The following is a 17,415-nucleotide window of genomic DNA, read 5'->3' on the forward strand; positions in this document are numbered from 1 at the left end:
ATTTGTCGCATTTGTAAACTTCGTGCGAATGGCTCATCATAGAGATGGAGGTGGGCGAGTGGGAGGAGCTTACTTTTGTATGGGTAATTAAGAAGATGGCTCACTCATGCCCCAAATTTTTTTTGTGGGCGTGATTTTAATTCGGGAGGGTGACTAAGCTGGCTTCACAAGCTTCGAGCCGACAAGGTATAGGCCTACGCGTACAAAACTTAGTGTTTTCTCCATATCTGGGCACAACATGGATACTTCCCTTTAAGATGCACGCAAATGTGCTTTGTTGTTACCTGAAGCCATTTTATGTCCAGAATATTGTCCATACTGTACTCTGTGTGGCTCCCGTCGTTTGTTCTTGTCCACTTAAGCTGAAGATTGACAGAAAACCTCTACTTCAAGGTGTTTGCACTTTTGGCAGTCCATTAATGTTGGATGCAACATATTGTAAACAAGGGGCACTAAACCATTTGAAATTCTTTTTGGAAAGAATGTACCATCCAGACGCCATTTCTTTGGTTGTGTACAAAGTATTTTTAACAAAATTGGAAATGTTTCTCAGTGCCAGAACGGTCTTTTTAACATATTTGTAATAACTGACCTTCATTGAGACAAAAAAAGTGGCATCAAGATGCAACATTATTTCCTTAGTTTTTTTTTCTATGAGCATAAAAATAAATTAGTCAAAACCATTGAAAAACGTCAAAATGTAAAACAGTCCTTTATGGATCTTTTTTTTATGCCCAACATTAATATATTCCAAAATCACTCTCCTGCGAAAACATTAAATAAGGCAGCAACAATGAACTGGATATTTATTTTCTAATCAGCAACATTTCATTACACTGTATTTTTACAGTCATCAACTTTGGCGAAATTCCGCACGTGCAGCTGATGTTTCATGACGTCAAATTCGCTTTTGTATATCCGCGTGAACTGGGGTTTTCCTGTAATGAAAAATCCACGTAATGAACAAAACAAATTGCAAACATCATCTCAGTGACTATCCGAACTAAACCATTTAATAATTGGAGCATATTCTGGTAAATTCCATACTTCAAATTTTAGTTTCCGAAAGCGGCTGGCTATGCACGTAGCATTTTCTGTTAAGTTAAATATTAGATTATCTGCATTAAATGAAATTTTACATGTATTACCAAATTGTGTGCTTCTATATTGCTTAAATTTCCTGTAATATCTTGCTGCAAATAGATAATTTGCAATATTATACGTGACTGCACATTAACAAATGTGTACATGTAGCTAACATGTTACATATGCATATACATGTACGTGTACATACATTGTACATGTACTTCCTAACGGACGCTGCGCGTTGTACAAGTACACGTGTACATTGTACATGTAAATGTACATGTACAGTACCGATTAACCTGCCGAGGACACGACCCAGTCATTCATAAATTTCCACCGGAAGCACGCACGCTGGCTTATTCATAAGTAGGCGGGCCTTACAGCTTGATCGACACTCTCACCACGCCCCCACACATAGCGCACACATACAAAACAGTCAATGAACAATTGCCTCATCACAACAGAGTTCATTCACACTACGTGACTCACGGCACATCCCGTAGTCGAAATTGCGTGGAGCGCTAGCTAAAATCGCATCGATAAAACTGGACGTGGCTACGATCGCTTCGCAATTTGATGACGCAGTATGCGTGATGTCTTCATTCCGCTTCAAACCATCACCGCTGGAGGACTGAAATTGTTCGATCTACTCGCGATATAAAAGTGAGATTTTGTTCTTAGACGCTTCAAAGTCCGATCGGTGTTTGTAAACTCGACATCGTCTTGATAAACTTTTTCTGAACTGTTTAGCTACCAGTATTACCGCAAGTGTGTAGTGGATCACCGCCGCTCATTGAGTATTCTGCGCGGGTTGTTTTATGTGGTTTACAGTGAGGTGTGGTTTGAATATCAATTCAGCAGCGTCTGGCGTATAGAGGAGCTTCCGTCAAGCGGTCGCCAGTCAATTTTTTTTCGGGGTTGGCATTCTTGTTCATAATTATCCCCAACGTGTGGAGGGAAAAAAATACCGTACCCATGCCGTGCCAAATGCATATCATGCAGGAAGACCGCCATCTCTCACCGCTGAGTGGTCCGCTGATCAGCAAGGACAATCACAGAGATCGTAACAACCATTATTACAACCCCCTCAAAATGGCCGACTCGGTCGGCGGCGGCAGAAAGCCGGTCTTGAAGGGACCGAGCGGGGAGCGGTCCCTCTCCGAAGCCCTGGCCGATTTCCCCGGCGAGCTGGTCCGGACCGAGAGCCCCAACTTCGTCTGCTCCGTGCTGCCGTCCCACTGGAGATGTAACAAGAGTTTACCCGTGGCTTTCAAAGTGGTGTCTCTGGGAGAAATTAAAGACGGGACCATGGTGTCCATCGCGGCCGGCAACGACGAAAATCATTGCGCCGAGCTTCGGAATGCCTCCGCCGTCATGAAAAACAACGTGGCTAGATTCAACGATCTACGATTTGTCGGCCGATCTGGTAGAGGTATGTTCATTTTCAATATTTTTTGTTTAAAAACACTCAATTTGTAGAATATTTACATAATTAATATATTATTCAGGTCAAGCTCACGGGTAACGGTTTATCTTGAGAGTGCGGTTTTGTTCCCGCGGTCAAAACCGCCGCTTGCACCACGTGGTCGTTTTAGCCTAGGCGTGAAGATGACAATAGAACCACGTGCGCGAGTAAAAAAAATGTACTGCATCATTCATTGAGGACAAAAAGAAAAGAACCTGGCATTTTCATTGTGTGAACTGTGAAAGAACGTGGCTCCTTAGAAAGTCTCTTGCGTCTGTTCGCCGTGCTCTTTGGTATAACAATCGCGATAAAGCATTTAACAACAAACTCACGGCTTTTCAGTTTATCTTGATTGTGTTTATGGTGCTAATGATAAAATACTTAATGGCTACAAGAATTTGTTATCTGATGCTGCATCATCGAGATAGTAGATGATTCATCAAGCGCTCTGTCACGATTTACCTTACGGCTTCTGACTCCAACTTAATGTTTACAAAGGGACATTCCATTTTGAACAATGGGCTGGCATAAGTGACATGACTGGAATATCTCTCCATTATCACACACTTCCGACTATGTATAATCTTCAGATAATTACTGATTGTTCTTTTGTTACGCCGTATGGATAGCGATATGCAGGCGTGTGTGGGGAGCGTCTTTTGATGACGCCCCCGCATCGCAATGTCATCCGCCGTAAGTGGAGATTTCTCGGAAATCGCCGGGCATGTGACTCAAGAGGTACGGCCGGCCGGCCCAGTTCCGGTCGGTAGTAGTCGGCGGATGTTCGCTGCGTGCCACGGTTGCGAGGTGACGGTGGACACGGAGGTATAACGACCCCCCGTCCTCCTAGGCTAATGAACCCAGTGGGCGTCCCGTGAACAAAAAGACCGACACTGAAGAATCGGAAATCTACTTGTCTGTTGGAATCCTCAACCCATTTCTTCAATCACATTGTATGTGATGATACCTTGATATCACCTAACGAGTAATAGGTTCAGTCACGATCCACACACACCCCGCCATAGCCAACCCCTTGGTCGCTGGGAACTGTTTTGTGTTGGAGTAATTTCATTCATTCACGCGTTCGCGATTGTGTGATTCATTCATAAAAATCGGCTCCAGCTGATTCACTTACTACGAACTCCACGCTATACGCATTCTAATGATGGCCTTGGGTTTAATACTACAATGCACTATACAACGTGTGCTGTTTGATGAACACGTAGGCAACCTACCACGTACCGGTGATTGCGTGCGTTTCCCGGTATTTCGCGCCCACGCTTTGTAACACTTTTAAGTTCATATATCCAAGGCCACCAAATAACACTTGCTATGGTTTCATTGCAGACCGTTAAATTAACGATCGCCGGATAAACGCATGTAAAAAGTACATTTTAAAATTCTTTATTCATATTCAATTCAAATTCTCATTTTTGTTTTCCTTTTAACCAATTGAAAGACTGAGAAAGTAGAATTTACAATCTCATTACGAAATGTTGTACATTTTTTTTTTTTGTATTAAGAGCATCAGAAAATAATTCTTTTTATACAGTAAATGGTGAAAGAAAGTAGTTGATTTATAATTTTTAGTTTACAAACTACAGTTCTATGGAAATTTCAACTATAACTGTAAACAGTGAAATAAATATTCTCAGCAGAATAAATTCAGCGTATAGGCCTTCGGGGGCGGATATGAAAATGCAGTAATACTTCCAATCGATGTTAGACTGTTAAATCGTCACTAAATGGCGTCAACAAAAGGGCTTGGTGTGCGTTGGTCACGCATTAACACACTGCGTTGGTCATGTCATAAACATTTTGAAAAGAATCGGCTACATCGTACATGATCGTACACAGAATTAAAATGCACCCAAACTAACGTGGGGGGCTTTTTTGTGAAAAGATTTAGGGGAAAGTTTGTTGGACCCGAACTGGTTTTTGAAGAGACAAAAGGGCAAGGTATCCTGACGTGCGTAGGTTGGTAACATTGTAGCGTGTCCTTGACAGGAGGTCTACCGAGAAATGTACCATTCTTCCCCGTACATTGTTGAGTTCCAACACGGTAGCAAGTTAGGCTGGGCCTTGTCCAACTTTGATGTACATTGTACTAAAGCGGATTGGGTGTGCGAACGGTATTGCATCGGCAACAAAAACGTACCAAAGGTTTTTGTACTGTTATCTTGGTACAAATAAAGTTTGTTCGAATTTCGGACGAAAAAGAGATTTTAAAAGACTAACTGGATGAATAAAATAGCACCAAAATGAGGAATTTTGATGTGGACAATATTGATGAAACAATGAAGGGAACACCAGATACTGGGAAATCAAAATCTTCAAATCTACAATCTTCTACTCGGATATGTTTTTACCAAAAACTTTAAAATTGAAAAAAACAAACCAACACCATAATTTGATAAATTATCTGACCATTGACGGAATTATTTTGGAAACAAAGAAAAGTTCAAAGCACTCTGAAAAATCGGCAGCATTTCCTATGTAACCAAGAATGGGAAATCCCACAAAGCGTTATACGATCGTATTGATTGATTTTTGTTGTGACCACAGTCATTTTCAGTTTTCTTTTAATTTTCCGAGAAAAGAAAGCGTAGAGAAACAGTGAAACCGAATGCAGTAAAAATCAATGTTTTTAACTTCTAGATTTGTAAAAATATTGATGTAATTGTTTAGTTATATAGTATCAACTTGAAAAGTTTTTCTTTAAGACGCAAAAGAAACTAATGCAATTACTGTATACAAAACCTCACTGCACGAAAACAAGTTTGTATTAAACTTACACTTTAGTTCATTATTACAAGCAAGTCTGAAAGAACAAAGGACATTTTGTGTCGAAAGCCGGGATTTCAGCGAACTTATGGCCTCCCGGAGTCGGTCTAGACGGAGACCAGTCGCGACACCACGGTGTGGGTGGTGAGTCTCCTTCACACCGCCAGGAATCGGCACTTCTTATACCGGCCGGGAGGTCTGAGACAGCACCCCCACGACATCCCGCCGCGCGCCCGCTGAAGTATGACGTCGCTAGTCGGAGACACGCGACTTTCGCCTAGATTTTGGTTGAATTCGGAAGAAATATTTTAAGTTCTTAAACATATTCGAACTTTTCTAGCATGTTGTGAGAGATTTGAGGTTACTGTGAAGTCAAAACGTAGGTTTTCGATCAACTTTTAAACTACAATCGTTTAACGTCCAGAAGATGCCAGAACTTTGGGAATTTCGCAAAAATGTTGCCGCGGAGTTGAAGAAAAAATAGCAGAATCTATATTTAAAAAGCTGTGATTAGTCATGGTGACTGCTGGATCCTTTTCGTGGACTACAATTCACTCTGAAACAAGTCTTTAAAATCCATAGTTATTTTGTTCCACTTGATTTCACAAAGACTTGTCGGCAAAAGACCGCCGAGCGATGTTGCACTTGGAGTGCTGTGCGTACGCTTTGTTCTATTTTAACCGAAAACTAGACAAAAAGGTTTTGATTTTCAATTGATTCATGAGCCCTTGAACAACAACAACAAAAAAAACGAGAAAAAAAGTCGTTGGCAATTAAGAATCTTGGGTGGGGATATAGTCATTCACCACTTTATGCCCGCTTCATTGACAAATTAACCAAACCACTCGCGTGCCGATTGTATCAAGTCAAAAAATGCTGGCATGCGCTGCGGTTAGTTCTAAATTAATTCCCGTGAATTAATCCACCCAAAACCGAATGATTAACACGGCCAAGTCCAGCGCAGTCAATTCTTTGAACCGCCTCCAACTTTTGTTAGCATAGAACAAAGTAAAAATTGGCAGGTGCCTCCATCGTTAATTGTACAAGTTCGAGGCGTGCAGTACGTGTGGTTAGCGGGGCGAGACCGGCTGGGTTCGACCGTTCAGAGCGTCTATCGCCTAGGCCAAGGTCTTCGCGACTCACTCGCTGCTATCGACTTCTTCCACACTCCTTGAAGTATTTTTTTATCAAGTTTTGTTTATTTCACAAAGAATCCTTGAAGAAAACAAACCGTGTCTTTGTGTGTGGCAGTCTTGACACGGTAGCCCCATTATTGACGAAGCTTTTGTCAAGTGTGGCCGATTTACTTGAGATTATCCTTGAACCACGGTGTTGCAAACGAGTGATCGGCAACCTCTCTCGGCCGGGCCAATCGCCCCTTTGTCAGGGGACACCCGATCGAAATGGCCCGCTCGCTGAGGTGTATGTTTTCGCGCTTTCTTAATTGGCAGACCCATTTAACAAATCAACGGAGGGAGATCCTTGAACTGAGTTTGGTTGTTTATGTTACAACAAGGTATAGTGCACTCTTCTGTTGAAGGAAAAACACAATTTTACTTTTAGAAAATTTACAACTTACAAGCAACAATAATGGGAGGGAAAAAACGGCGGTAAAAAGTTGATACTCTTCGAAAACAAAAACACAATATGATCTACTTTGATCTGAGAAGTTGTCCACTGAAAAACAAAAGTTTGTAAAACCAAGAACGATTATGGTTAAACCTGTACAGTTTTCTGTCGCAAAATTTCGTTCTTGAGCTAACTTTACCAATTTGTCACTACAACTTTCAGCAGCCACTTTTCGATACCTTGTGTAGCGGGAAATCCTCTCGGGCTTACAAATTAATCATTATGGGAGGTTAAACCTCGAGCTAGACATTACTAATTACATCTTGTGGGTTGTTTTGGCGTGGTTTCTTAATTTAAGCACTCGTGGAGGAGTTTGGTATAAACGACGCGCCGTGCAGCGGGCAAGACAAATTCTTTTCCCCCGCACGCAGCACGTTGTCTAGACTTTTCAAATGAGGTCGCACGACCGTCGTAGTCATCCCCACCCATCGATCGTTCTCAGAACCACGGCAAAAACACCCAGGAATACTCCCATTTACTCAAATTTAAGACCCCATCCTCTCGGAAGTTATGCATTTTTAAAACGAGAATACATATTTTGTTCAATAATGAGTAAAACGGGTACGATTAATTGCCTGGTATATACAAAAAAAATCTTTACGTTGGCGTGGATGTTTTTGTGGAAAAGTTGAAAATTGTGCTGGGTGTTAGCGATACCATCTGGACTTCGTATTGATATAATTTTTTGGAAGAAGTAATATTGTTACAAACCGCATTCAAACCCAGTCGACTGGAACTTAATTTTGTTTTATTGCGAATGGCAGGTTTTCGGGCAGGGAGTGGGGGAAATTAATCCAAACTTGTTGGCAAGACAGAAATGATATGTGAGAAAATGCCGACGACATTAGCTTGCGCTGCGCGGATGTTACTTTTGCGGCAAAATGAGTTCTACCCGAACTGAAGTTGGGAAAAGAACTGACTTGAAAGGTGTATCATTGCATTAGTGGTAATAAAACCTTGTGAAATTATTCCGTCTGGCTTGCCCTGTCATTTGGAAGAAATCAAGAAATGTAGGTGATTTCAAACGATCGGTTATTGATTGATCGTTGGATATAAAGAGTTATTCTGACGAAATGTATTTCGTGATCAAAAGCTTGTGCGTTGTTTTCACTTTTTCTCGAAAAGTGTAATATTCACTGAGATGAAACTTCAACAAATTAAGTTTTGAACATTCTTCTTTTGGATTTTGAGTGGTGTTATAACTTATTATTGGAAACGAACAACATGCATGAAGTGCAAATGATCCTATATGCCTTTAAGAAATCACAAAAGTAGCCTGCTGTGATCATATAATTCCTTGCTGCAGTGACTTACGATGGTCAATGTCTTTGTTCTAGAAAACTGTCAATCACGACCAAGGCTGTACAAACTACTGTTGCATTTTCGTCACCCTTTCGTCCATCAGTTTTTATGGACAAACCCGGGGCTATTTTTCCACATCTTGTATTACTTCTGCATATAAAGCCTCAACATCCTCAAGTTCCTCTAATTATTTTGGTCAACTTGTTTGACCGATCACGGCGAGTTAGTTTTTTTTCGCCACGAGGAACGGCCTTTGGACTTGAACAATCGTTTATCAGAGGATTTTACGGTACACACCTGTGCATCCTGTGTTTTGTGTTGACATTTTTTTTGGTACACATTTTTACGAGGTTGTGTGATCGCTGGCTATTTGCGGGATTAGAATAGATTGCGTTGATTGTTGCTGTAAAAAGTTCGAAGGCCTCATGGACTTAGCTGTTTACAAACATTGCTCCGCATGGCCAGGTGTTTTAAAGGGCAAGGAAGTAGGCAGCGCTGATAATTATCTGTAACTCCACTTAAAACAGTTGGAGTCCGATTTGGCAAATGGGCAGACGATAGGAAAATTACACAAAGGATTTTGCCCAGTTTTCCTAATTGTCGTGATGAGTTTGTAGAGGGGACAAGTGGATTTTAAGATGGTGAAGATATTGAAGGCATACACATCATTTGCATTTATCCAAAAAGTAACCAACGGAGTTATTATGAGAAAGCTTACTTGGCTAAATATCGCACAGGTACTAAACACCTAACGGAATTATTCCGTCTGGCTTGTTGTTATTTAGAAGGTATCAAGAAATGCATAGGTGATTTCCAACGATATTATTCAATAGACTGATTTTTGAAATAGTGCTGTTGACGAAATTGTGTTTCGTGATCAAAAAGTCGTCCATGATTTTTCACTTTTTTTCTTGAAAAGTGTAATATCCACTGAGCTGAAACATCAACAGGTTAGGTTTTGAACATTCTTGTTTGGATTTTGCGTGTTGTTATTCGAAACGGACAAAATTCATGAAAAGCAAATGATTCTATGCCTTTAAGCATTCAGAGTGGCCTAACGATCATCAATAAAATGATTTGACTGGGCTGAATTGAATCTGCAATGCATTGTGGTAAAAAGTGTGACAAAAATGGTTGTAAAAAGTGTGACAAAAATGGTCTAAAAAGTCTCATTTCTGCTTCAGTCACACTCCATGTACACTTTAAAGTTCCAAAGATCATTTAGAAAAGTTCCACTTGGTCGGATTATGAAATCCAGAATCATCTTTCATAATGCTGGCATTTTGGTACAATGCCAAGTTCTCTTGCGTAGACTTAATTTTTTTTGGTTTATCAGTAAATAAATACTGATAAGTTCATGAAAAATTGCATTTCAGATAATCGCTGTTGATAGAAAAGCTAGAGATATTCTCGGACTTGAAGTTAATTTTAGGCTTTTCCGTTATTATCTGAATTTGACATAACACATCCATAATGTCAATATTGTTTAACAATATTATATATTGCATAAGGAAATCAAGTTTTCAGCTCATTTTTTTTTTAGAAAACAGTGAAAACTCTTTCATAAGTTGTTTTACCAAGAAACAGGAAATGAAATTGTTGAACAAGTTACAACCATTGCCAATTAAATACTTTGATTGAAGGATTTGACTTTTTTGGACATTTGTTCAATTTTTTCTTCAAATTTCCACAAATGACGTCCACAACATCTTCAAGTATTCAATTTTTGGTTAATATTTCAGCAAATTGACTTGTAAAACATTCCACCAGCCTTTAATATACCTAAAAGTTGACCTCAAACATCTAGCCAGTGGTCACTTCAACCTTTTATTGATAACAACACACCATGCATGTCCACTATGTACATAAGGTCAGTTGGGGGCTTGTTACCAGGTGAACTTGACCGGTCCTGCTTGACCAATCAGCTGCTACGATTGACCCTTTTGTTTTGGGCCGGTCTGGTGGCCGGGCTTGACCACAAGACCACAAATGTGGCCATCTTGGCTAATGAAGTGTTGGGGTTGGTCAAGCATTTGTAAAGTGCCCGTAATTACTACTGGAAACAACTAAGTGTAAATATAGCGTGGTGTGGATGGACAAAAGTGGCTTTCTAAAACGAAATATCCCGAAATTAAAAATTGTCTGTTTATTTGTGACATGAAATTAATTTTCTGGGAGAAAATAGATTCCTTTCTTGAACATCTAAATGCCCAGCTAGGCATTGTTTTCTAATTGTTCTTAATTAGACAGGTAATTTTAGAAAAATTGGAAGAAAATTTTGCCACTGAAAATTAGCAGCCAATTATAATTATATTTTTTCCTTATTGTTTAACAGAAACATCTCACTGAATTTATTATTGAGAACAAGACTGTATTTAGGGCCATGTGTAGACAAAAAAATTTGCTGTGAAGTCATGTTTTTAACCTTGCGTTTTTGTTTGTAACAACTGTAATATCAAGCACCAAAAATCATTGCCAACAGGTGAAGTTTTCTAAATTACAAGAAATTACCCGTTTTCACTACAAACCAACTCGGTACCTGTGTACCGACTCTCAATTTACTCAAAGTCTGCCGGGGAGTGCTAGTACATGCATCAATGTCGCTGGAGCGAGGAAAAAAAAGACACCCTCGCAGTGCATGCAGTGGGTCCAAAGGCTATTTACTAATGTACATGTAGTTGTCTGGGAATTGTGATATGTGGCTCATTACAGAAGAAAGAGAAGAAGCAATCAAACTAGAGTTTTGTCCAGAAGAAATGTAAGGAGGTGTTATGAGGGGGGGGGGAGTGGGGCTGTAGTTTCTCAGTCTCAGCTTGGTGACAGACAGACACAGAGACCCATAGATGGAGCCTGTGGGGACACACCTTCACAACCACTCCTACTGTCCACAGACCTAGAGGCTGGGCCTGGTGGCATACCTACTGTGACCCTGTGTAACATTGCAAGGGTGCAGGGGGTGTATTAATGGAGTAAGGAAGCAATGGGATTTCTGACGTTCACTTGGCAGAAATTGAGCAAGTTTGGTGTTTGAATGAAAGGTTCTTGTCTATAACATTTTTTTGTGCAAATAAGTCTTGTTTATGGCATTTCCAATGTCAATATTCACACCACTAAAATTGTATTTGTAAATTCCTCTAAACTGCAACCTTGAAGTAAACTTTGGAAAAAAAGAAAGACTTTTAGTTAAGAATTAGTCAAATTAACCAATAAATATCAGAAATTAAGTAATAATATGTCCAACCTTCAATTTTTCACAAATACCATTAGATTAAATACTACACAGCAAAGTCCGCAATAAGTCTGCATTCGCAAAGATACTACTAAATCTATAGAAATGTTGTTTAGTTTTAGTCTTAGTTTTGATTTTTTTTTTTTTTACAATTTTGCTCAGTCAGAATGACTTGTAATTTAGAGGATGAAATTTATTGCGTCACAAATAAATGTCTTTGTTGAGTAACCTCTTGCAACATTCCAGTGTGCTCGTGTTACAAAAGGCAACAACAAAGCGAACAGGAAAACATCACTTGCAGTTGATGTAATGCTTCATAAAGGGATTTTTCATGCGGGGAAACTATACCCCGAAACGACCAGGAACTGAACTTGTTTAACAACGTTAATAAATGAAGTGACCTATGGCAGCGTCCTTTTTGAAAACTTGCAGGTAATTCGGAGGGGGAACCCCAAATCCTTTGTACAGATAGCAGAGTTCAAAGGGCCGCGAAAGATTTCCTTAATACTCTTTGTGATAACCGCCGTCTGTATATTTCCTTTTTCTGTGGTTAAATTATCTACAAAAAAAAATTACAAAAATTAAAAACCAAACAAATAACAACATTACTAGATATACAAAATATACAAACTGGCATTAAAAAAAAATGTGTACAGACCTGTTGTGAACATTTGTGCTCGAACGATGCTGAGTGTTTTGAGAACTATGCACATTTTCCTATTTGGCCTTAAAATTTAGTGGATCCTGTAGCATTTTTCTGCAGTTTTATTGGTGAATAAAATAATATTCTAAAACCCAAACCTTTAGTTACACCAACTCATACTATGTTTGCAAATTCCTACCTCTAGGAATGTTTAAAATCTCTATTTTTCAACAAAAATACAGCTTCAATTTATACCTCACATGTAATGAGTAATCTGTACATATACATTCATACTGTACATATATATGTGTAAACTTAGACAGTATTTCTGACTAACATTCTTGTACGCAAAGCTTTTCCGTAATTTCTTTTAAAAATATTCACCCAAAGAAACCGCTTTTAAATTTAATAGTCGCCAGTCCAGTCAGGACTTTTATCCCTCTTTGATAAAATAGAGTAATTATTCCCGGTCCACAGCCCACAAAAGCCCAACCTTCAGCCACGGACAAGCAACCCTCCGATTGGTCAGCCCAAAATGCAGGTCACGGCTGCCTTTCCGAGAAAAAGGGCCCAAAATATGCATAGAATTTCTTACTTGTTTCATTGGGAGTTGGAGGGGGTCGGCATGCCCTGGGGGCTCGTTTCAGGGGCCCTGCTGCTTAAATGTTTGCGGTGAAAAGTGATTCTAGCTCCGGAAGTTTACTCGAGCTGGCCCCTCTCTGCATAATGGATTGGGCAGTGATGGCCTGCAACACAGACATATAAGGAAAGAATGAAAATTAGAATAAAGTACCCAAAAAATGTAAAAAAAATGTGTGTAATACAAGACTTTTTTTCTGACAAAGTACACAACTTGGCACTGGTACTCTAGTTCGGTATTTTCTTTTTCTTTTTCGCTGGGCAATTATTTTCAGCTTGTAATCTCCATGATTTTGGTTCTATTGGGTAAATGTGGAAATCGTTCAACGCTAACCTTCCCAACTCCATCAAAATCCATCCCCCCATTTTGGGGATTTTGGTAGGCAAGCCCCGAGGATCAAGTCCATCAAAATCCACCTATACTAGTAGTGGTAGTCTTGTGGTGGATTTCAGCGGATTTTGTCCTAAAGCATTATTTGAAGCAGGCTAAATGATGGATTTTGGTGGACTTGGTCCAGTACTTTAATTAATAGTAAAAGACACTAGGGAGGTAGGTTTAAGACTTAAAAAAACAGAGGCCACATGAAAAGTTGTGATGATTAATTCAATTTTGTAATGTTATCATAAAATGCTCTGACAATCTTTTTTAAAGGTTAGCATGGCAATTAACTTTTTGCCGAGTGCTTTTTTCATCATGTCGCAGGAATATAGTAATGGTGGTTTCCATGGAAAACCTAAGCTGCTATTAGATTTTTTAACATTTTTTGTCCGTATACAGTAGATCACCCAGACAGACCACAAACTTTTCAAGAATGCGGAGTCTGCACCCCAGCAAGGGGGCTTTATGAGCTCCGGAACTTAAAAAAAAAAAAAGAGCTATATTTAGCCAATTTTGACAGCTTGAAAAGAAGAAATATTTGATGTTTTCTCTTCAAATGACATTGTCATGGTGAAGTGGGATAAATTTGAACAGCATTAGGCGTGGGATATTATTTTAATATAAAAAGCAAAATGGAAAATTTGAAAAACAGAAAGATTAACCAAAATATTGTTGGCAATATGCTGGAAACTATCCTGATTCTAATAAATTCCAACACTACGCTGAAAAACTGGCAGGACTGTGTCATACAAAATCCATCAAATTCTTGCAAAAATCTGATGTTAGATTGCTGGGGTTTAGTGTCAACAGGCCAAGTTAAAAAAGGAAAATTGGGTTTCGTGTCCGGCTTTTTCAGTTAGTGACCATTTGTGTCCAAAGCCGTCGCTCTTTTTATCAGATTTTTGAACTTGCATACGCAGATACCATTTTGCTAGAAGCAAATAAGAAGACAAAATATCTTGGAAACGTATAATTTAAAAAAACAACCAAGAAGCCAGCAGGAAAAGAAGCGGCCGAGACAAGAAACTGGTTAATTTTTTTTTTACTTGGCCTGATATAAACTTACCTAAACTGTTTATGAACAACTCCTAAATATGAAACCTGCAGTAACAAAACACACAGAATAAACACAGAACAAGTTATTTAATTGCTGTTTATCGATACTTTCAGTTTTTATTACTGACATTGTTTTTTCTCTTGTTGCAGGGAAGAGTCTGACGTTATCCATTATCATAGCGACCAACCCACCTCAGGTTGCTACCTACAACCGTGCAATAAAAGTTACCGTCGATGGACCCAGAGAACCAAGAAGTAAGTACATCTACATTTTTTTCAGCAAAGAATGACAGAGAACCAAATAAAGTAATAAATATTTTACTCCACATGTTTCTTAAGGCTGCGCCGAATTTGGTTACACCTCTGTGTTCCGACACCCCTATGTTCCGACACCCTATGTTCGGACTGCACATATTCCTAACCCTAACCCTAACCCTAAATATGTTCTTTCTATTCTACGCTTGGCAGATAACCATATTAACTACAAAACTTTGAAGCAAGTTGGAAATCCCTGGGAGATATTTCCATGAAAACAATTTCCAGTTTTGTTTCTGCAAATCGGATATCGGGTCTGGAGTACAGAAAGCGAACATTATGAATGGAGCCTTGCACAAATTGCTCAATTTTCATCTCAATGATTGACTTCCGGATTGCGCCTTGGCACCTGTGGGTTTTACAGGAATTTTTGCACTATAGGTACAAAGCCCTGCAGTTCTAAATATAAAGACCAAGGGGATTCCTAACATTCGTGAATTTGAACTTGTGAAATTAGACCAGTCATAAAGAAAACCACAAACTTTGTAGCTTTTTGTATTTCCACTTAATAGTCGTAAGGAAAGTACCCTACTGTGCGATTATTCAAAGCGGGCGGTAGCGAAGACAACTGATAAGCAATACCAACTTGCACAAAATACTTTCACTTTCCATTCAACAGCCCGAAAAAATTAGCAGTGCAAGTAGAATGACAGGAAGGCCGTTGGCTGTTGTTCCAATGCATTTTTTGCCCCCCCCCCCCCAAGGAAAATCCCTGGTAGGAGTTTAACTCGGAAGTGTAGTGAATTAAAGACGTGGGTTTTTGGGTTAGTTTGCTGGAGTTGTAAGAAATGACATAAATAAAGACAACTCTAATTTAGGAATCACAAAGTTGCAGGTAAAATATTAAAGATGTATTCCGCATGGTATTTTCGAGTTCACATCGAAAAATACATTTGTTTTTCAAGTGCTTTTTTCCAAGAGACATAAAAGTTATGCACTTTTTAACAAGACATGGAATGAAAAATATCCACCGACGTTTAGTTATTGAATTATTTTTTTCCACAAATTTTTTTTTTTTTTATATTGGCTGCCAGGCGTATAATTCAGCTCTCGCAGGGAGGGTTTATTTGTGAGCAAAATGAAAGCCCTTTTTAGAGGGTTGCAGGCACCCAGATTCTAAATAAAGTACTTTTTCTTTTCATTAAAACAAAACATACAAATTGAAAATATATTTGGAGAAAAAAAAATCAATTGTTTGAAGTGCGCGGGGAATACATCTTTAAAGGGAGAATGCATCTTTAAATTAGCTTTGTTTCAAAAATAACACATTTTCCTTTATTCTGAATGAAAAAGTACTTAAGTTACACAAAATTATCCAACTGGGTGAATTTTTTTCCTCTTTTTTCCCCACAAAACCACAAGTAATGCTGAAGGACAACTGTGGTCTGTGTTGTGACAAAAAAAAGGGTGACTAGCCGGTCTGGTCTAGTTGTTTTCCCGCCATTTTTCAGGGTGATTCATCTCATTGGTGCATATTTAAGAGATTTGTCACCTGGTGTGCATTGCGACATAACCATCTCAAGTTTTAACATATCATCTATCAACCCTGAATTAAATAAAGCAGGGCAGAGCAGTGGCTGGTTTGGAGATTATTGAGATTATCATTAAAATTGATTACTGCTCATTTAGATACATATGAACTGGAATGGGGCTGAATTATGACTAGGATTGTAAGTGAATGATTATTAATGTCATCCAAATGTATACATAGTCATAAAACCTGAATTGGCAGAATTTTTTGAAATCAAAAATGGAGTCGATTTTTTAAAAGTTTGTTGAACAGTGTTTTGCATACATGTACTTAAAAAACCCAAGTAGGACAACCAAAGTGGGGGTAGATGGAGACATGAATTATGAAAGACAGAAAAAGGAAAGACAATCACGTTAACTAACTCTCTAGTGTCTTTTACTAAGAACCGGACCAAGTCCATCAAAATCCATCAATCACTGCGCTTCCAATATAAAAATGTACATAACTTAATGGAATCCACCACTGATGCACTGGTTGACATTGATGGACTTTATAGCTTAGGCCAAAAAAAAAAAAGTCTCCGGTTTCTGGTGTGGAGCTTGCCCAAAAAGTGGTGCGGCGACGCAGCTTCTTTTTTTTTTTTTTACCTGATTTTTTTGCTTCAAATGTCGGCTGATGACTGCAAATGGTGCCCGACTAAACTTAGTGCAAATATATGGGAGTCCAGAGAGGCCACATAAAGCTTTTTCTCGACCATAACCCAATCTAAAAACACAATAAAATTGTGCAGCAGCAGGATTCCAGTCAAACCAGTGAGTTTGGCGGTTTTGAGACATCATCTTTCATTGAAAAAAAACTTTTTCATTTTGCCGACGCGGATGGCTACGGCGACGCGCGCGCATACCAGAAACCGGAGACTTTTTTGTGTGCCTTATTTGACAAAAGCAGTACAGGAAGCTAGGCAAAATCAGTCTGGATACCCCTAGCACTGCTTCAGGCCATTAGGATGACCAGAAGACCATTTTGATGGAGTTGGTGTGGTTAGGGTTACAAGTTCGTTTTGTATCAGAAAAATCTAGGTCTTTATAGAAAGAAAAGAAATTGTTGGTGGGCTGTGGTTGAAACTGACTGCTTAAAAAAAAGAAGGACATTCTGTGATTCTCAAGAATTCCTCCAAAATACTCTTCACCGCAAAGTCATATATTTGTTTAGAACACTCACACTGCTCATTGTGACATTCACATCTATAAAATATTCTACAAAATGAGCATAAAGGGGTTTACTTATTGCAGTGCAGTTTTATTAGGGTAAGCCACGTCTGCCCTGGGGGAACCACTCCCCTAAAATTACACATAAAATCAGCCGGGATATAGCCACTACAAATAACCCAATTCACTGTAACTCCCTGAATGATTGA

At 39.1% G+C, this 17,415-nt stretch overlaps 1 protein-coding gene and 1 long non-coding RNA gene across 2 annotated transcripts in view; one reads left to right on the top strand and one right to left on the bottom strand.

The window, feature by feature from the left end:
• The first annotated feature begins 1,555 nt into the window (after positions 1-1,555).
• LOC119722131 (runt-related transcription factor 1-like) overlaps positions 1,556-17,415 on the top strand; it is a 32,872-nt gene continuing 17,012 nt past the window's right edge. Inside the window, exons 1-2 of the mRNA XM_038192173.1 lie at positions 1,556-2,518; positions 14,363-14,467. Coding sequence (XP_038048101.1) covers positions 2,062-2,518; positions 14,363-14,467 — 562 coding nt within the window. The 5' untranslated portion in view covers positions 1,556-2,061. The remainder of the gene's footprint in view (positions 2,519-14,362; positions 14,468-17,415) is intronic.
• LOC119722132 lies at positions 11,803-14,259 on the bottom strand. The gene is made up of 2 exons (XR_005270412.1): positions 14,223-14,259; positions 11,803-12,884 (listed from the first exon to the last, which is right to left on the bottom strand). It is a non-coding gene; the product is annotated as an uncharacterized LOC119722132 (long non-coding RNA).

This window comes from Patiria miniata, unplaced genomic scaffold (assembly GCF_015706575.1).
Source record: "Patiria miniata isolate m_02_andy unplaced genomic scaffold, ASM1570657v1 HiC_scaffold_14, whole genome shotgun sequence".
Lineage (NCBI taxonomy): Eukaryota > Metazoa > Echinodermata > Asteroidea > Valvatida > Asterinidae > Patiria > Patiria miniata.